We start from the raw sequence: 23,095 nt of genomic DNA on the forward strand, positions 1-23,095 counted from the left end.
TTTAGTTTTTAAAATTTTCCAAGGGGGAGCATGCCCCCGGACCGCTCTAACCATCTTGTGCCATGCACAACAACGACCCTGATCATTAGCCCACCCCAACTTTCAAAAATGCTCCGACGGGCCTCAAAGCTCATATAATAATCTTTATTAATGCAGCTAGCGTTACAAAAAACCGCAACTAGTCATTTGTGCACACTTCCGTTCGTACACTGTGGTATATACACAAACGCATTCATATTAACTGCAAATATTAAAACTTTTATTTAGATGACCTTTTAACGAGCCAATGTGCCTCTTTTTCCTTGTACCCCCCCCCCCCCCCCCCCCCTAAAAATCTGTCCTGGATCCGCCCATGCTGGCATATGTTATCCTTTGATTATCAGGGTGTTTCTGTTTATTTTGAATCTACTATACCTGGTGTCATCTGGCAGAAAGATCCCCGGCGAAATGTTCTTGTCTTGTACAAAGCCGGGTTGGGTGATTTGCTCTTGCTATCTGTGTCAGTGATCCCTGAAAGAGAAACCGAAGGTTCAAACAGGAAACATAAGTGTACACACTGATGATGAGAGAGAGAGAGAGAGAGAGAGAGAGAGAGAGAGAGAGAGAGAGAGAGAGAGAGAGAGAGAGAGAGAGAGAGAGAGGGGGGGGGGGGGGCAATAGAAAGGGACGGGGGCATTGTCTTCACAAAGGCTACTACTTCCAAAAAACAGCAAGGGTTCTTTTACTGTATTCACTTTGCCAGAGTCAGGATAGTACATAATATCACGGCCACTGAGGAATATGATATATTGCACCAGACTAGATGCTGCAATAAGCTTTCAAAGTGGTAAGGTATGAACCCGCCTAATACGCCTGGACGTTTTTTACTTGATACATCATCATCACCATATTCTCAGTTGAGAAGGTGCAGATATTAGATTGGGAAAAAACTATTACATACCTTCAGGACTGCCCATTTTGAAAGCGCCCCAGCGAACAGTTAGAGAGGGAAGTTCGTTCTCGTCTGGCTTGAACGCTGGTTTGCCCTGACCATGTCTCTTAAAAAATGTACCCCAACTGTGGTGTGATGAATCCAGGCTCTGGTGTGCCGTGCCTTGCAGCTTACTCTGGTGTGCCGTGCCTTGCAGCTGACTCTGGTGTGCCGTGCCTTGCAGCTGACTCTGGTGTGCCTTTCCTTGCAGCTGACTCTGGTGTACCGTGCCTTGCAGCTGACTATGATGTGCCGTGCCTTGCAGCTGACTCTGGTGTGCCTTTCCTTGCAGCTGACTCTGATATACCGTGCTTTGCAGCTGACTCTGGCGTACCGTGCCTTGCAGCTGACTCTGATGTGCCGTGCCTTGCATCTGACTCTGGTGTGGTGTACCCGGCGTCTGGCGTGCGGTGCCGCATATGAAACATTCATCATCAGCATCAGGGTTTTTGTCATATGTACAACAAATGCAGGTCCAATCTGAAAGAAATTACATGTAGGCCTAGATGATTTCAGATATATATATATATATATTATTTTCAAGATACCCTGTATTATTCATTTTATTTCTTTTCAACTGATTTTCGTGCTTATATCCAATTAAGGTTCAAGCACGCTGTCCTGGGCACACACCTCAGCTATCTCGGCGAGAAGTCAGTGTAGTGATCTTACACCTACCCACTGAGTCGTTAAAACTCGCTCTGGGTGGGAGCTGGTACCGGGCTGAAAATCCAGTACCTACCAGCCGCATGTCCAATGGCTTAACCACGACACCACCGAGGCCGGTTACAAATAAATGCCTTAGTACTGGGAAACAGGGACATGTGGTCTACATGACCCAGGAATGATAGGGGTTTTGGGTGGGTGTGTGGGTGGGGTTTTGTTTTGTTTTGTTGGGTGTTTTGTTTTGTGTTTTTTTGTTGGGTTTTTTTACAGTTTATAACCTGGAGTTACAAGAGTTAGTAATGGTACAACATTGAATATTATACCTTAGGGAACAGAGAGAAAAGTGATTCTGTTAAACCCCACCAAAAAATGTTAATACATATTTTCATTCAACACATTCTCACACTGACATACCCTTCTGGATAGAATAAAATAAACAAAACTTCTAACTTATTATTCTGTTCAATTCACAGACAGAGAGAGACTATTTACTCAGGAAAAACAAAAGTTTGCATTTAATATATTTTAAACTAGAAATAATTCGTTGCATGTGATCGTGGATTTGGCGACAGAACCTGGACTGACCTCAGCCAATATTTGTACACTTTGGATCAACCGTGCAAGAAAACCCCCAAAAAACAACAACAACAACAACAACAAAACGTTCGCTAGACTGGTTTATTCGCTCCATGATAAACCAATTGACCACATCGAGGATCAGTCAAATAGTCCGCGAACGTTAGCTTCGCTCGCTATAGCTGAACAAGAACAGAATAAGGTACTGAATGGCGTCTCTATTCACAGTTAGGTCTGATAACTAACTAGGCCTTTTCTTTATTCGTCACAAGAAAAATATTTCCGTGTGTTATGGTGAACTTATTTATTATTTATATAAATACTACTGCGTATCAGAGATAATATAACTAATTCGGGCACCTAGGAACCAGAAGTGGATGCATCTCCTGGGCTGCGTTCAGCCAGACTGAGCAGAAAAACGTCCGCTAGACTGGTTTATGCGCTTCATAGCTTGATGCGCGGTCGGTCCAGGGTCGATCCCCGTCGGTGGACCCATTAGGCTATTTCTCGTTCCAGCCTGTGCTCCACAACTAGTGTAACAAAGCCCGTGGTATGTACTATCCTGTCTGTGGGATGGTGCATATAAAAGATCCCTTGCTGCTAATCGAAAAGAGTAGCCCATGAAGTGGCGACAGTGGGATTCCTCTCAATATCTGTGTGGTCCTTAGCCATATGTCTAATGCCATATAACCGTAAATAAAATGAAATAAAACGTATCCTTCCGTCCTTCCACGTCGGGAACCTATCAAATAGTAGCGAATCGTTTGCTGGCTGAACTTGGGGCTGTTCCCACTTGAGTACCATTTAAAAAATATTTTATCCTACTGAAAATATTACATATTGAACAATACTTTGATTATAATCTAAATCATTGCTATTTTACTTTGTAGGTGCTAGGAAATGGAGTTTGATGTCATCAAAATATTAGAACTTGCATTCCATAACAAACGCACACGCACTCTCTCTCTCTCTCTCTCTCTCTCTCTCTCTCTCTCTCTCTCTCTCTCTCTCTCTCTCTCTCTCTCTCTCTCTCTCTCTCTCTCTCTCTCTCACACACACACACACACACACACCACACATACATATATATATATATATATATATATATATGTTACAGTCAATCTATGAAACCAGTCATTACGCGTAATGCCTAAACAAATCAGTCATTTCGAGAAGTGCCTGTGACCACCAGGCAATACGCGAAATGACTGAAAATTCCAGGCATTTCGCGAAATGGCTGAAAATCATGGCCAGCCATTACGCAAAATGACTAAAGTGCTATCTATAATACCACACCACTCAAGTCCTAATGTAACGCTTTATTTAAACTCGAATCAAATCATTTCAGAAGTTGTACATGAAGATGAAGTTGAATGTTACCAAGTAGTCGGTGTCAAATCATGAAAGTAACATATTGGTATAGAAAGGTCACTTGTTTTTGCACACAAGACTACCATGACAACGGCTGGAACATTGAATTTTGGTTTTGAAACATTTTGCATCGACTGGACTCGCATCTCTTAGGACCAGCACAGTTACACCTGTCCACCACAGTTGGATTTGTGATTAACAGCTTGGTGTAAGGTCACTGACTTTGTACGGTTTACATCAGCATCAGTAAGTAAACGCTGGGGGCACAAATCAAACTGATTGCGTGTAAACCTCCCTTTTAGAATCCCTGCTTTCACACAAATTGCGTACATATCGTTCTCAACACGGTCTATAATATGCAAAAATCCATGGAAATCATATAAATCTTCAATATGCACATTTTATTTAGTTTCTATGTGAAGATTAGACCTTTGAAAAAAAATCCTCTCACTAAAAGGTTATTGATCAAACATAGTCATAATTTGGACATACATAGATTTATAATCAAGGAATATTTATCCTCTAAATATTTAGGTATAAAGTCTATTGTATGGAAGAACAGGCAGACTGTACAATTATTAAAACAGTACTAATCTTGATAGACACACACACAATCATCGTCATCTAGAAAAGTGATTAATATAATATTTTTAAAAGATGAAAAGAAGCTCCTAGATAATAAGACATCAGTAATATAGCAGATTCTGTGTTGTTTGTTTAAGAATAAACCAGAGAAACATTAATTACCAGAACCTTTTGTTAGTAATATTCAAGTGTTATTAAGCATATTTTCTATAAGATTCTTTAATCTGAAACTATAGCAAAAGGTGAATATTAAGTTATTGTATAATAATAAATAATTAGTATTAAATAGTATTTTAAATCGTATATTCAATATACTTATCCTTGTTTATTCTTAAAATGTGATTTTATCAATATTTAAGACCAAAAGCCTGAATACAAGTATCAACAATAACACTTGAATCACTTTAGTCATTTTGCGTAATGGCTGGCCATGATTTTCAGTCATTTCGTGAAATGCCTGGAATTTTCAGTCATTTCGCGTATTACCTGGTGGTCACAGGCACTTCTCGAAATGACTGATTTGTTTAGGCATTACGCGTAATGACTGGTTTCACAGACTGAATATAACCAGCAGTTACAATAAGTACCAACTCAATTTCCTTTACCAGTAATGTTAACTATTACTAATGAACGTGATACAAGCAAGGTTTCAACACAACCAGGCAATATAGGGGCGTAGCGTGGTCTGGACCTGGGGGGCTTCGAATATGAACCAAGTGGACCTTTTTCTATTTTGTTTTTGCACCACCAGAGACTCCATATGTATAAATACGTATGTTTTAGTTCTGAAAGCGGAACCCCCCTAGCCTACGCCCCTGCAATACACCAATTAAAAATATGGCGCATTACACATAATCTACCTGCAACGAAATGGGTGGGTGGGGGTGTCACATACCATTTAAGGGATTCAATTCATGTTTTTATCAACAACACTCGTTTCTGCTATAAAACAAATCGCAGTTCTGGGGGTAGCCTGCAATGATTTCAACCTCTAGTATACACTGCATAACAACTGTATACTAAATAAAAGTTTATGTTTTTGTTGTTTGTTGGTTTGTTTGTTTGTTTGTTTTGTGTTGGGTTTTTTGTTTGTTTGTTTGTTTTGTTGTTGTTGTTTTGGGGTTTGTTTGGGGTTTTGGGTTTTTTTTTGTTATTGTTTTGTTTTGTTTTGGGTGGGGTTCTTTTTTTTTTTTTTTGGGGGGGGGTTGGGGGGGGGTACTGGCAATGAATAACAGTATTTCCACACACAAATCAATGTCACGTATTATTACTAATCAGAGTCACGGTTGCTTTTACTCAATACACACACATATATATACATACACACACATACAGTATAAATATATACATATACACATACACACACGCATACTCACACATATACACATACACACGCATACACATGCACATACACACGCATACACACACACACACACATACATATACACGCATACACATACACACATACACACAAACATATATACATACACACGCATACACATGCACATACACACACATACACACACACATACACACAATCATATATACATACGCACACACGCATACACATGCACATACACACACATATATACATACACACGCATACGCATGTACATACACACACACACACATACACACAAACATACGCACATAAACACACAAACAGGCGTGTACACACACATACACACACACATATACACATACATACACACACGCACACACACACAGCACACACACACACGCATACACATACACAGACACACCCACACATACATACACATACACACATATACACACACACATACACACACAGGTACAGACACACACACAGACACACAGACAAACACACATACATATGAACACAGACACATACACACATATACAGAGAGAGACACACACACACACACACACATAAACACACACACACAAACACATACACACACACACACACACAAACACACACACACACACAGACACACACATAATCACAAACACAAACACACACACACATATATATATATATACACAAACACACACGTGCGCGTAACTTTCCGTTAGACAGAAGATATCACTGCTAATCACCATTCCTATTTATTCCAGACACACCCAACCTTTAAAATTATTTCCCACGGGCATCTATATATATATATATATATATATATATATATATATATATATATATATATATATATATATATATATATATATATATATATATAAAACTGCAGCTTACATCTGCTCATTAGAATACAAACTGTTCTCGCCTCTATCCATGTCGTCTTACTGCTCCTGTAATTCTGAAAATAGCCAAATTCTGGTGTAGATCGTCTACGTTTTGATTCTACGACAGTCCTGTACCCTGATGTTCTAATTGAACAAATAATCGGGAAAATAAAAAGTTTCCGGGATGCCTAACCCACAACCGAAACTAGCTGAATGTAGATATTAAAATACTTCCTTATGAATGTATCTATATATTCAGTGGCGGATCCAGAAAATCCATTGGGGGGGGGGGGGGGGGGGGGCTGTTTCAGTGACATGAGGTGGAATGCCAAGGGAACTTTGGGGGAGGTTTGGAGGGAGATCGTAAAAAAATGAAAATTAATATATAATAAAATTATAACTATCGCAAAATTTAAGGGGGGCCGGGACCCTGCACCCCCCCCCCCCGATCTGCCTCTGATTGTGTAGTTATATATTGTATCTGTATATTTTATCTATATACTGTATCCCGCTAGGGCCCTACTAGGCTTGTAGGAACCGGGGCTATATATTGTATCTATATATTGTATATGTATACAATATGCCCTAAAATGTCATGGTGACCTGATTTCACCATAAGTATTATAGGTAGCATAAAATAACTCAAACGTTAGATTAACTAGTCGTACATTATATAGTATCTAGTACTCTGCCCACCTCAACAACAGCAACTAAGTATCTAAGTATTTTATGTACACATTACGACGCTAATATTGACTGACATTTAGTCGCTATTACCAAGTGTACCCTTATTTCTTTTTCTCAGTGTATATAACGGCAGCTTACATCCGCTCATTAGAATACAAACTGTTCTCACCTCTATCCATGTCGTCTTACTGCTCCTGTAATTCTGAAAATAGCCAAATTCTGGTGTAGATCGCCTACGTTTTGATTCTACGACAGTCCTGTACCCCGCAACCGAAACTAGCTGAATGTAGATATTAAAATACTTCCTTGTAACGGTATTTATATGTTGCATGTAAATAAAGTACCCGCTAGGGCAGTACCAAGCTTGTAGGAACCGGGGCTATATATTGTATGTGTATATTGTATCTATATATTGTATGTGTATATTGTATCTATATATTGTATGTGTATATTGTATATATATTGTATGTGTATATTGTATCTATATATTGTGTGTATATTGTATCTATATATTGTATGTGTATATTGTATCTATATATTGTATGTGTCTATTGTATCTATATGTTGTATGTGTATATTGTATCTATATATTGTATGTATATATTGTATCTATATATTATATATGTATATTGTATCTATATATTGTATGTGTATATTGTATATGTATATTGTATCTATATGTTGTATGTGTATATTGTATCTATATATTGTATGTGTACATTGTATCTATATGTTGTATCCGCTAGGGCAGTACCAGGCTTGTAGGAAAGGGGCTATATATTGTATGTGTATATTGTATCTATATATTGTATGTGTATATTGTATCTATATATTGTATGTGTATATTGTATATATATATATATATATATATATATATATATATATATATATATATATATATATATATTGTAACTCAAAAGTTAGATTAACTAGTCATACATTATATAGTATCTAGTACTCTGCCCACCTCAACAACAGCAACAACAACAACAGCAACAGCAACAACAGCAACAACAACGAAATACACCAAAACAGAACATATATATATATAAAAACAAAGTTAAAATTTATTTTGTTTAACGACACCACAAGATCACATTGATTTATTAATTATCGGCAGTTTGTAATTCTGACATATAGTCTTAGAGAGGAAGCCCGCTACATTTTCCCATTAATAGCAAAGGATCTTTTATAGGCATCATTCCACAAACAGGATAGCACATACCACGGCTTTTGATATACCAGTCGTGGTGAACTGGCTTGAACGAGAAATAGCACCGACCGGGGTCGATCATAGAACAATAAACAAAGCAACACCAAAAAATGCAACGCATCGTATGTCGTGCATGTGGGATTTTCTGTCCTACCAAAACACCTCTGGCGAGTCCCCACCCCAACCCCACCTCACCGCCATCCCCCGGTGGGACTGATCCTGATATAGAGACAGGCCAAACAAATGGGTGACTCATAAGTCAGATCCATGTTACAAAGAGGAAATATTTTTCTTATGCATAGTAATTTGGATTCGGTTTCGGTTTCGGTACGTATAAGAGGAAACTATTCGATACTGTTATTTATTTTACACAGTTGCCAGCATAACTGACATTATATTCATAGAGAGAGATTATTGGCAGTTTCAAAACGTGAAGGGTTTGAGATTTTCACAATTACATGAACAACTAAGACAAAATGGCTCAAGGTAAGAATACATTTTCGTATGAGAGAACTTAGGCTTAAGCAAAGAAAAGAGAGAGAGAGAGAGAGAGAGAGAGAGAGAGAGAGAGAGAGAGAGAGAGAGAGAGAGAGAGAGAGAGAGAGAGAGAGAGAGACAAACAAATAATGAGTAAAACCCATATATTATAAATTAATTTTGGAAGATATTTGAATGGTTCTAATCCTATACCTAACCCTAATATCAAATTAGTATATTAGTGTAGTGGTTACGCCATCCTACATAAGGCTGTTAGGTATTAGGTTCGCACCCCGACACCGGCTCCCACCAAGAGTGAGTTTAACGACTCAATGGGTAGGTGTAAGACCACTACACCGACTTCTCTCTCACCAACCACTAACAACTTACCCTCTGTCCTGGACAAATAGCTGAGATGAGTGCCCAGGACAGCGTTCTTGAACATTAATTGGCTATAATAAGTACGGAAATAAGAAAAAGTAAGTAATAACCTGGGCTATGTATATGTCGGCTGTAATGAAAGACATTGTCGTCAGAATATTTTATGCTAGAATACATATCGCTTAGACCATGTTAACGTTCTGAAATGCCATTTAAATTAGAATGTCCTTTCATCCGAAACGTATAACGAAATAGACGGTGAAAAGCAACCTTTTCTATTTTGTTGCTGCACAAAGTAAATGAACTCACTGATGCAGACCAAAACGATAGCTGCACAGCTGACGGTAGTCATGTACTGTACTTTAACATACGCGCACGTGACTAAAACTAGCCTGCCCCCCCCCCCCCTCGCCCCTCCACACACACACACACAAATGGGAGCCCGTACGCCTATGTACATTAAATTAAAAATTCGCCACATTTTCAGTTATAATAATATATCAATCAATAAAAGAAAACATGCCTTTTCTTCTTTTATATATATATATGGCTGATATAAAACATTTCCAGCACATTCATGTCAAAAGAAAACATTTTAATATACTGATGAATCAGATCTTTAAAAAGATGTTTTCGGAAACAGACGAAAAAACCAGTTGAAGTTGTTGTTTTTTAACGACACCACTATAGCACATAGATTTATTAATCATCATTGGATGTGAAACATTAGGTAATTTTGACGTATAATCTTACAAGTTTCCATTAGTAGCAAGAATTGTTTTATATGTACCATCCCACCGACAGGATAACACGTATCACGACCTTTGATATACCAGTCGTGGTGCACTGGCTGGAACAAGAAATAGTCCACCGACCCACCGACGGGGATCGATCCCAAACTGACCGCGCATCAAGCGAGCGCTTTACCACATTGATAATTTTGTGGTCATTTATTTATTTACTTATTATATAGCATTATATCCCCTAGCCTATTATTTATTGTGAAATCCACACAATAACATGCGGAAATATTTTTCTTACATATAATTTGCATGAATAGCCTAATAACGCGTAAGTTCTATTTATATCCACGACCAATGTTAGTTACACAATGTATTTACGCACACACACAAACACAAATACACACACACACACACACATACACACACACAAAACACGCACATACACAGACACAAGACACACACACACACACACAGACAAACACACACACAAACACACACACACACAAACACACACACAGACAAACACACACACACACACACGCACACACACACACACACACACACACACAAACACACATACACACACTAACTTAAAGCTTGTGTCCTTATATATTCAGATTCAGATTGATGGATGTTTTATTAATGACACACTCAACACATTTTAATTACGGTACTATGGACCACACAGATAGTGAGAGGGGAAATCCGCGTCCGCCACGCAATGGGTTATTCTTTCTGATTAACAGCAGTGACATTTTATATAGCCTACTGCATCTCACAGACATGGGGCGGGATTTAGTTCAGTTGGTTGAGTGCTCATTTGAGGTGCTTGCGTCGCAGGATCGAACCACCTCGGTGGACCCATTCACCTGATTGGTTTTTTCTCGTTCCAACCAGTGCACCACAGTGGTATGTGCTTTCCTATCTGTGGAAAAGTACATCTAAAAGATCCCTTGCTGCGTTAGGAAAAATGTAGCGGGTTTCCTCTGATGACTACGTAGCCCAGTGGTACAGCGCTCGCTTGATGCGTAGTCGGTTTGGGATCGATCCACGTCGGTGGGCCCATTGGGCTATTTCTCGCTTCAGCCAGTGCACCATGACTGGTACATCAAAGGCCGTGGTATGTGCTATCCTGTCTATGGAATGGTGCATATAAAAGATCCCTTGCTGCTAATCGAAAAGAGTAGCCCATGAAGTGGCGACAGCGGGTTTCCTCCCTCAATATCTGTGTGATCCTTAACACTATGTTTGACACCATATAACCGTAAATAAAATGTGTTGAGTGTGTCGTTAAATAAAACATTTCCTATTGCTATTCCTACAAGTCAGAATAACCATATGTTTGACACCCAATAGCCGATGATTAATTAATCAATGTGCTCCAGTTGTGTCGTTAAAGAAAACAAACAAACTGACAGACATGATACTAGATACCACGTCCTTTGTTACAGTCGTTGAGCACTTGCTGGAACGAGAAATAGCCCAATAGTCCCACCGACGGTTATCGATCCTAAACCGAGCTTACATTTATTACTGTTCTACGTCCCGCCCCCCCCCCCCCCCCCCCCATCTAGATGAAAGTGAACATATATGGCTAGCTAACCCACAGGCGTATGAGATCCCAATTTTGTAGGAGGCAGGCTGATTTTTGCCCGAATTAAATGAAAATGCCGGAATCTGGATAACATCATTTATTCACAATAAATCAATCAATAAATCAATCAATCAACCATTTGAATACACTGAAGGTTCCAGCACGATATCTATTCGCATTAGCGTTACTGCCAAACACCTATATAGGGATACAAACGCATCACTACGCATTTTTACATTGATTGCAACTAAAAATACATTTAACGACACCGCCAGCACATTGATTAATTAATCATCGGCTATTGGATGTTAGATTGCAACTAATATTGTGCGTAGAATGATGAAAAAACAGGGTGAAAAGGTTTCAGACCAGTTCATTTAACCCGAATAGCTCTATCGTTTTTGCCATAATTTGGGGATTTGCTCTTACATACCCGTTGGTGAGAACATTATTCGTTATTTTTTACAACACATACTTGTTAACACATACACGTGCGATAACATTTTACAGACATACGACTGGCTGCACCTAGGTGATGACCAGGTCACCAGTATTATACCATCAAATGGAAAAGCAGGGTAGAAATCGATCACTAGATGTGACGTACAAGTTAACCTGAAATTGACTTGTCTGCGCTAGGGCCGTACATAGGTTTTAATTGGAAAGGGTGTTTAAATTTATTCTAAAACTGTTTTCTGAAGATATGTAAGAAATAGAATACTACATTCGTGTCCGTTAGATACCATTTATCTTATAAACTCGTTGTTTAAAAACGTATCCAAATCGCCTTCGCTCGTTCGATAAGTTTTTGAACAACTCGTTGTAAGATAAACGGGATCTAACGGCCGCTCATGTAGTATTCTCTATTTGTTACACACCCGTTGGTGAGAACATCATTCGTTATTTTTGATAACACATACTTGTTAACACATATAAGTGTGTTAATATTTTAAAAACATACGACTGACAGTGATTGCTCCTGGCCTAGGTGATGGCCAGGTTACCAATGTCATACCACCCAATGCCAAAAAAAAAAAACCCACCCAAAAACGGACGAATCGATGACTCCGTGAGGTATAAGTTAACTATAAACGCAAGGGCCGTAAATAGGTTTTAGTTGGAAAGGCATTTAAATTTATTTTTAAAAGGTTTTTTTTTCCAGTACATTGTATATGTAAGAAATAGAATGCAGCAATCGTGTCCGTTAAATACCATTTATCTTACAACTTGTTGTTTAAAAACGTATCCAACTCGCTTTCGCTCATTAGATACATTTTAAAACAACTCGTTGTAACATAAATGGTATTTAACAACCACTCATGTAGTATTCTCTATATACACACAGACTCTCAGTTTGGCCAGCGATGAAGTTAGACGTGGTTTCATGCGCTCTCAACTTACCCCCCCCCCCCCCCCCACCTGGGGGGACTGCTCGCTAGTTATGGATCGCTGTTGGAGTACCGCGTCGCGTATACCGGGTCACGGGCAACCGTGACCTTGGTGTATGGCGACACGGCTACAGCCAAGAGGAAGGGAACTAGGAAGAGGAAACGTGTGCCAGGGGCGGCTCAGGCGGGGACAAAGCTGGCGGCTCAACCGCCAGTGGCGGTCCCGTCTGCGTCGCCGCCCCCACCACGACCAAACCGGACGGATCGACGGGAGGCGACTCGCCAACCAGCCGGACCGACTGTTCAGATGCGGGAAGTGGAGCAGCCAACCAGTGCACCGCGATCAGCGTCACCTGTTCCCGCTCGTCGTTCGTCTGCGTCGAGACCCTCACCCACGGGGGACTCCGCGACGGCGACTCTGGATGTTGGGGCTGTCAAGAGGAAGGCCGTGACACCCCCCCCCCCCCCCGGAGGACCAACCAGCCAAGACGCGGCCTTCTACTTCCTCTTCGGGTGACTGGAGTGTGGCAGCGCGGAAAATTGAAGGCCAGTACTCTAAGTACTTGGTGGGAGACGTCACGGACCCCGACAGACTGCCAGGCGGGGTCTACGAAGAAAACTTCAAGACGTTTCCCGATGGCCACCAGGTCGCCATCCACACGGTCAAACTACGGGGAGTGGAAGCTATAGTAGTGACGTCGCGCCGGGATGATCTTTACCGACAGGGATTCCTCAGCCATGACATGGATAACAACACCATCCACAGAATCATGAAGATCGTCACCGGCGCCCAGTACCCACAGATGGTCCACTGCCTTAGCACCCACAGCTACAGGAGACTGGTGCCTCACTTTGAAGAGAGGAACAACATCACCTCCCCGTAGATGCTGTGCACCCAAACGGCCTTAACGGGGTCACTCGCGTGGACATATCAATCGGACTTTAAACTTTTAGATCTGCGTTCAAAATTTTATGTCGAAATTACTTTTTTTTTTTTTTAATATTATTAAATAGTCCGATCCTCTCTTCTTTCTCTTATTTAATTTTGGACTGTCCTTCTAAAATGCTCCAAATTATATAAATATTCGACCGAGCAGTCAGTTCTTTTTTATTTTTGGCTTGTAACCTTTTTATTTTTTTATCTATTAACTTCTTTACTAATTGCTATTTTCAAAATTCTGCCCAGTTTCTACCACCACCACCCCCCCCCCCCCCCCCCCCCTCCATCCCGAGTCAGGCCACCGATCTTATCGGAGGTCGGACTCGGGATGGGCGTGTTCGAAACCCTAGTGATATATGGGCACGTTAAACTAGTTATCATCATCATCATCATCTATATACACAGGTGTAATAGTAGTACATGTATTTATAGCAACGTGGCCGTGATTCTGACACACTCGGCATTTTAGATCACAAATAATGTCCGTTTGTTAACTTTGATGCATTAAAATATGACTGTGACTCGGACGTATTCACTGGCAAGTCGGACAATGTGGTCTGTAGTCGGACATACCTATTTTAAGATATCTTGTTTACCTTGTCCTAACCGGACGCTAGCGATTATTTTAGAAATTAATAATTTCAATTGCCGCGTCCGGTTACCCACATTATTATTCTCCTTTGGGTTAATTTAGTTTCTTACACACCCGTTGGTGAGAACACCATGCATTATTTTTGATAACACATGTTTTGTTAAAGGCGCATACCCTAGTTTTAGCGCGTAAAAATGGACACTAAGTTTAGTTATTCTACAAACCTGCAACACACATTTGGATATGGTTAGTACAGAGAGAAGCTAAAGTCAGTGATGTTTTAAACAGGGAAATACTGTCTAAAATAACTAGTTTGTCTCATTAAACATTACTTCTTAGACGAACGTGCGTTTTTAAAAACTAGGGTATGTCGCTTTAACACGTACGTGTGTTAGCAATTTTCAGACATACGACTGGCTGCTCCTATGACTTACGCTACAAGTGCAACGGCTGTAAATAACTTTTAGTCGGAAAAGATGTTAAAATTTGTTTAAACCTGGTTTGTGAGGATATGTAAGAAATAGCATAATACATTCGTGTCCGTTAAATACCATTTATCTCACAACTCGTTTAAAAACGTATCGCTCGCTTACGCTCATTAGATACATTTTAAAACAACTCGATAAATGGTATCTAACGGCCAGTCATGTATTATTCTCTATATGTGACATACTACACACAGAGTAGGCCCTATCTAAATAGGTCATGTAATTAACTGCACGACTGTTATAGACGAATCTTACTTTCAATGCCTTGGTGGAGTTTGCCAGGAATTTACTTGATACCATAATACACGTAATACAGTTATTACGTAACTGGTTTTAAAAAATGTTTTTGAATAGTTATTTGGATCATTTCAGGTCATGGTTTCCTCAGCAGAGAGCTCCGAATGGTTTTGATTGGCATCACTGGCTCTGGTAAGAGTACGACTGGGAATTCTATCCTTGGCAGGGCATGTTTTCCGACTCAGTGCAGCGCACAATCCGTGACCACAGTGTGTCAGAAAGGTAGCGGCTCTCGGTTTGACTGTGACCTACACGTCATCGACACCCCCGGGCTCTTCGACACTGGCCGCTCTGACGCTGACGTCTCTAGGGAGATCTTGAAATGCATCGCCATCTCTGCACCAGGACCCCACGCCTTCATCCTGGTCCTCAAGGTCGGGCGCTTTACTGCAGAAGAAAATGCCACCGTTGATTATTTCAAAGATGTCTTCGGCAAAGAGATGTTGCGCTACCTGTTTGTTCTGTTCACTGGCATGGATGACCTCGAGAATGATGGGGTCACCTTGGATCAGTATATCTCAACGGCTCCACAGAATCTGGCACAGCTGATTCAAGAATGCAATGGGAAGTACGCCGGCATAAACAACAGAGCGACAGAGCAAGTGAAAGAATCACAGGTGAACTACCTGATAAACATGATCAAGTCCAACGTGAAGATTAACAACGGGACCTACTACACAACTGAAATGCTCGCCGCAGCAGAGATAGAGATGCAAAAACGCGAGCAGCAAATACTGAGAGAGAAAGAGGAAGAAATACGCAGAGAAAGAGAAGAAGTGGAAAGGAGGTGCATGATGAAAGGAGAAGAGATGGAGAAACGCCTGAAAGAGGAGAATGACTATTTGCAGATTGAGGTGCAAAGGAAAGAAAAGGGAAGTCAGAGAGAATTGCAGGAAATGGTTCTGCGGCAAAACGACGAGGCTCTCGAAATGCAGAAACGACAGCAGGCGCTCATCGAGATGCTGGTGAAGCAAGGCGATGATATGAAGGCAGAAATGGAGAAACGAAAACTCCAAGACGAAGAAGAGAGGATGAAGAGAATCATCGACGAAAAGAAGAAGAAATTCGAGGAAGAAAGCAAGCTGAAGCTGGAGGAAGAGATTCGCCGACTTTCTGAGAAGATGGCGAGAGATGAAGAGGCGCGCAAGATACGGGATGATGAATTCAAAGCGTGTCTACAGAGAATGGAGGAGAAACATGTCCAGGCAGCCAGGCAACAGGCTAGAGATGAAGCAGAAAGCGGGCTTCCACAATTCCTTAAATCGATATGGGGATGTGTGAAATCCTACATACCATTTTTAAAGTATTTGAAGTAGTTTGGACGCTTGTATTTTTGAAATCTTAACGAACATGATCAGTTTCTACAGAACTTGCATAACCAGCTATTGTGCTTAAAATCAATGGCTTCATCCAGTGATCTACTTTGAAAGCAATGTAACTATACTATTCACCAAGTTTAAAATCCATGGAACAAATATATGTTGCCTATTCGTTTCTTAAACGTAGGTTTTTAAGCACTGTAAATACATGTAGTTGCATGTGTTTTAAGACAAAATACTAATGCTGTTCATACTACCTGTACTACTATTAATATTACTACTAAAATGATAATACAACTGTTGTTACTACCTGTACTATTAATATTACTACTAAAATGATAATACAACTGTTGTTACTACCTGCACTATTAATATTACTACTAAAATGATAATACAACTGTTGTTACTATCTGTACTATTAATATTACTGCTAAAATGATAATACAACTGTTGTTACTATCTGTACTATTAATATTACTACTAAAATGATAATTCAAGTGTTGTTACTATTGGAACAACTATTAATATTACTACTAAAATGATAATACAGCCGTTGTTACTACCTGTACTGCTATTAATATTACTACTAAAATGATAATACAGCTATTGATACTACCTGTCCTACTATTACAATTACTAATAAAGTTCACTTTAAGCTTTGTGGACTTTACGAGTCTTGTTTTAGAATATCAGCATGGTAATGATTTAAGGCTCGCCAACTTTAAACATTACCCTAAAACACTCTGGGGCAATAAAGATTTTTAAAACCCGTTTTAAATTCCTGGTAATAATATAAATTTCTGTTCTGTTCTTTATTTGGCATGATAATAATCGTACGATTATAAATACTACTACTATTACTAATAAAATTATAATGATAATAATATAACTGTTGTTACTTCATGTACTATTAAGTTATTAATACAATTGTGTAAGAATTCCTACAAGTAATAGAATCAATAATATAATGTTCTGTTCCTTGCTAGACAAGGTAATAATCATAATATTATGATTGTTAAAATCATTTAAATGAGACACTAGTTATTTATTTTAAAAGGCAGTAGATGTACATTTTCTGGTTGGTTAATTAGTAATGATGGGTACTGCCAAAATTTTCGTATTGAGATATATTGCGATACAGGAACCTGAATTGTGATACGTGCCACGATATATTGCGAAGACCAATTCTCAATTATTAGAATTTATAAAGTTCTCTAATTTTATGTACATTTTCTATAATTTGATAAAATGATCACCAGTCAATAAAGATTCATTCCGAACAAGTGAAGCTATCGTTTCTTTTCTTAAACTGGTAGTTTGTTTCGAAATATAATACGCGAGACTAACACACATACAAAATATATAAGTGCAATATATCGGTATGCTAGAAAAATATTGTGTTACTTATTGTTCACAATTTATATTGTGATATGCCGGTATACCATGCATTTCTATTAATTCGTTTTATACTATAATCATGCCCACAGTCAATCTGATAAAATGTTTTAGCTCTACTGGTCTACCGATAGATCTAACAGCATTGCGTGGACTCCCCTGTCTAGGTGACATTTCATCTATAAATAACAATTTAAATATCGACAAATTATACTTCGCCTTTTATAGCGTTATTCGGGAGCATACAAATTCTAAAAATATCAGGCGAGACTATATGCAATAGGCGAACTTGTTGGTATATTTCAACATTAAAAACTGGGGGAAAGTGCAATAATAAACTCTGGATTGTACACTAGTATAAACAGATTTTATGGCTATACCATCAGTGGGTTTTTTTCATCTTGAAAGAGATTTTATATAAAATTTTATATTGAAATTAGTTTCCGGCATACTTCGTAATTCACCCGAATAATTTCGTATACCCTCGGCATAATCCCGAATGTTTTCAAATTCCTTTCAAATCACTGGCATGATTTTGCAAGTAAGGTTTTGAATGGTCAAATGAACTGTCAACTGGACATGAGCTCCAAAAGGTTGCTGTTAGATCCACAGGTAATAGTAATTAACCAGTGGAGCTAATTTTAATTAGATTTGCTCACAGTGTGTCATAATGTATCTCGCTCTCTCTCTCTCTCTCTCTCTCTCTCTCTCTCTCTCTCTCTCTCTCTCTCTCTCTCTCTCTCTCTCTCTCTCTCTCTCTCTCTCAACACAGCTTTTCCAGTCATGAAACATTGGATGGAATGTATCCCAAATAACTGAAGATGACAAATCCAAATCTATTAAAACAAAAAAGTTTGTGTTTCATAATTTATTTATCAACAGCAATGTACCATTGGTTACAGTTATGTTACAGTACATTGATTCCTTATCAAGAATATACCTCATCTTCACACATTTTAATTTTATTTTTATTTTTTGTCATCATCAGTTATACTGTTCCCAGACAAAGCGATTCAGAACGTCAACGATATGGCAAGTACCTATAGTGAAAGACAAATTAAAACAAATTAAAATACACAGACTTTAGATAATCCCCAAAGCATAGGCATAATATTATCTGGGATGTGATACAAATTTTTATTTTAAAAAAGGTAAAACCTATAGTCCCCTCCAGTTGTGCAAGTAGGGAACTAATTAATAACAGACAGACAGAAGTACGGAGATGAAACCTACATGTATACTGCCCTCCAGTTGGGCAAGTAGGGAACTAATTACTAACAGACAGACAGAAGTACGGAGATGAAACCTACATGTATACTTCCCTCCGGTTGTGCAAGTAGAGAACTAATTAATAACAGACAGACAGAAGTACGGAGATGAAACCTACATGTATACAGCCCTCCGGTTGTGCAAGTAGGGAACTAATTAATAACAGACAGACAGAAGTACGGAGATGAAACTTACATGTATACTGCCCTCCAGTTGAGCAAGTAGGGAATTAATTAATAACAGACAGTACGGAGATGAAACCTACATGTATACTGCCTTCCGATTGTGCAAGTAGAGAACTAATTAATAACAGACAGACAGAAGTACGGAGATGAAACCTACATGTATACTGCCCTCCAGTTGGGCAAATAGGCAATTAATTAATAACAGACAGACAGAAGTACGGAGATGAAACCTACATGTATACTGCCCTCCGATTCCCTCATTTCTGATTGGACGACGTTGAACAAAAACTGAATGTTATTCTTCAATAAACCTCAGAAAATAACGTCATTACGCCAGCTGGGACGTCATTACGTAAAATATAGTGTGTCCAGGCGCTTGTGCATACATTTTAGAAGAGGATGAGGGGCTAAGTTGTGGCTAGCGAGATTTATGAGTGGTTAAGACATGCTTCCCCAGAAAAGTATTGAAAAAAGAGAAAATTTGCTTGATCAAGGGGAGGGTTCGACTGCCGTAACCCACCCTCTGCACAAGCACCTGTCTTTGTAATTATATAAAATCTGTTTGTCATTTTTCAAATTAATTTATCTATGTACAACTGTCACAAGTTGCATAAAATTATGTAGCGTAGTGAAGGATTTTAAACTAAACACCTCAGAAAATGAAGTCATTACGTCAAAGGGGACGTCATTACGTAAAGCAGATCATGTGAAGAACGTTAGAAACGGATTGATGAATTATGTGTAGTTTTAACTAAATAAGTTGTGCTGTTTGTAATTATATGAATTGTTTGTCATTTTTTCCCCGAATTTATCAATATATATGAGTCACAAATTTATTATAAGATCGCTTTGCTACGCTACACAATTTTATACAATTTGTGACTGTCATACATCAATAAAAAAAAATGATGAACAATTTTATATAACAGGTTTGATTTATATGTGATTTTTACTTCCAATTCTATATTTAATCCACTTCTGCTGGTATAAACAATTTTGTTCTATTACATGTACATGTACATGTAAACTGCATTGATTTGAGTTCTTTTCATTAATTTGTACGTGCTACTGTAAGTATGACAATTCAATAACATAATGTCCAAAGTATGATATCATTGACATTTTCGACTCTATACGTTACATTATTTATCATACATTAAAGTTTTTGTATGAGATATCGTTGTCACTATAATTTGAAATATCTCCTGCGATATTCTCCTAGGAGATATCGCTTCTTTTGTTACATCACTGTGTATGTTTCAGCACTAAACCTATCATTAGTGACGTCACGCTACTGTTGTTCTGCTAGTTAACGAGTCTACCGCTGCTAAATATAATAACATTCAACCCACATTATTGACATTGTTTACAGTTGTCGCAAATCAAAAGAATGATAATGGATGATAAAAAGAATACCCTCATCGTGTCTTGTGACATCATAATTTATCAGCACTCGATAAAAGTATAAAAATCCTCGGCAAGCCTCGGCTTTCATACTTTTATCAACTCGTGCTGATAAATTATGATATCACAAGACACTCGGGGAGCAGGCGCGGATCCAGGATTTTGAAATGGGGGGGGGGGCCCCCGAGGGCGCGAAACGCCCGAGATTCCTAGGGGGGTCCGAAAATTTGAAATTTAAGTGTCCTGAAACGCGATTTCCTCGCATCTGAGTAACAAAATAGCTATTTTAAAGCCGCACACCCTAGTTCCATCCAGCGAAAATAAATTATAATTTGGTTAATCTACAAACCTGTAACACACTTAGATCACGTTTTTATCAAATGGAGTGAAAAAGCAGGTTTTATATCGATAAATACCATGGGAATCCCCATGTCCCAATTGCTTGAAATAATTTTGAAAGTTAGTATTCTGATGTCACCGGTAGATGTCGCTCGAAGCACAACAATGCCTACGTCACGACAAATTTCACAGAGTGCGCACAGATTTGGGGTGCGTTCTTTTCACTTCTCCTGGACATGTGCCAACTGTTCTGTCCTGGTTGTATCCCCTCTCCAGATATCGTAAGACTTAGCAAAATTATTGGTTTTAAGGGTTTGTAACGTTTTGTATTGAGACACTTACTTGTCTGAACTTTATTGTTACTGAAAATGTTCACGAACTGTGAAGAAAAATCTCACAAATGAACAGCAACAAATCGGATGTTGATTGCGCGAACCGTGCACGAGAAAACAAACCGAACCAAAATGATAACGGTCACGTGGTATACCAACATCTGTTTCGTTTACACAGGAAGATTCCCTCTAAAAATTGATTGGACCTCGCTTGCTTAACGGTTTTTTCTCGATAGCACGTCTTGTGAAAAAATGCAAAAAATGCATTTCGTAGTTTTACAAACATCAGGATTACCAAAAAGCACTTCAGGTGAATGGAAATGTGTATTCTAAATAATAAAATGTAAGTAAAGTGCAATTTTATTTGTGAAAAATGGGGTTTAATAGCGAAAAACAACGCCGTAATGGTTAACAAATAACTGTAACTAGGGTGTGTCCCTTTAACGTATGTTTTTTGTATTGTCATACTGTTTTTGTTATCTTCAAAATTTCATAAACTCTGGTCTCTTCTTTTTTTTAAAGTTAAAGTGGTCATCTCGCCTTCCCATATTAGGCTGGTTTTCCGTTGACTGCGGCTGCCGGTAAATGGGAAGAAATATCGAAATAGTTGTTTCAGTAATATATTAAAGCAGTCAGAAACATGTTTAATATACAGTCAGTAACATTTTATGCAGAAACATATATTTGTTATGTAATTACAATCATTAAAAAGTCTCTGTTGGTCGATACCATCTTAAAAATTGCAGCAAACTCAGGAATGTCCCTTTAAGACGATTTTCATGAACAAAATGTAATTTAAAGACACTTGGGAATTAAGTGCATTTTTGTGTAATTCCACTCTAGTGTATGCTATAGTTAAAAAAAAAAATAACTTGACCCCAAAAATAGGGGGCCCGGCCCCCCCCCCCCCCCCACTAAATCCGCGCCTGGGGAGTATCATCTATATATCTATAGTCTGTCCTATCCTCCTACAAAAATCTTTTTTGTAGATAATTTCAGTTAAGGATTGTCTGTTATTTCTTTTACGTTCATCGGGGTATGAACCAAAAAAAATCATCTGCAAACTGTGTGATCGGCGTAGCCGTTCTCACATAAATTTGCGTATGATTTGTTTTGTTCATACCCTAATAAACGTAAAAGAAATAACAGACAATACTTTTAATTAAATTTGAATCATATTTCCTAATAATGCCACCAAAACTTCATACTTTATTTTCAATTATTTTTGGTTCAAAAACAAATAATTAAATTTCTGTTACATTCATTACAACGTAACGTCATCCGATTGGTCCAGATGTAGCAGCGGGAGTTTGTTCATTTTTCGAGAGGGTGTTCACGTACCAAATGGTTGGATCCAATAAAAATATAGTTTACAAAAATATGCATATTTATAAGTTTGTTGGATTCGGGAATAGTCGGATGAAAGTAATTTTTGTCGGAAGTGACCGATTTAATGTAATGGCGGCAAATCATGTCTTGGGTCTTTTGGAGGTGATCATACTTAATTTCAAATGGAGACAGGCATGGTAGGCCCTATTTGTTTTGTGTGAAAATGTTAGAAGTTGTATAAATATATTTGGTTATGATTTTATATTTCTAAAACGTTTGATTAATCAACTTTAACAATAACCAAATCCTCACTAAAAAAAAATGTCATAGTA

The 23,095-nt window shown here is 38.6% G+C and overlaps 2 protein-coding genes across 2 annotated transcripts; one reads left to right on the forward strand and one right to left on the reverse strand.

The window, feature by feature from the left end:
* Positions 1-394: 394 nt before the first annotated feature.
* LOC121388511 lies at positions 395-7,328 on the reverse strand. Its single transcript, XM_041519873.1, has 3 exons — positions 7,248-7,328; positions 941-1,450; positions 395-510 (listed from the first exon to the last, which is right to left on the reverse strand). Exons 1-3 carry the CDS (start codon positions 7,255-7,257, stop codon positions 395-397), a joined length of 636 nt encoding a protein of 211 aa, XP_041375807.1. The 5' UTR covers positions 7,258-7,328.
* Positions 7,329-8,615: 1,287 nt separating this feature from the next.
* Positions 8,616-17,793, forward strand: LOC121385387 (GTPase IMAP family member 4-like). Its single transcript, XM_041516057.1, has 2 exons — positions 8,616-8,777; positions 15,267-17,793. Exons 1-2 carry the CDS (start codon positions 8,768-8,770, stop codon positions 16,505-16,507), a joined length of 1,251 nt encoding a protein of 416 aa, XP_041371991.1. The 5' UTR covers positions 8,616-8,767; the 3' UTR covers positions 16,508-17,793.
* The last annotated feature ends 5,302 nt before the right edge of the window (positions 17,794-23,095 follow it).

This window comes from Gigantopelta aegis, chromosome 2 (assembly GCF_016097555.1).
Source record: "Gigantopelta aegis isolate Gae_Host chromosome 2, Gae_host_genome, whole genome shotgun sequence".
In the NCBI taxonomy this organism is placed as follows: domain Eukaryota; kingdom Metazoa; phylum Mollusca; class Gastropoda; order Neomphalida; family Peltospiridae; genus Gigantopelta; species Gigantopelta aegis.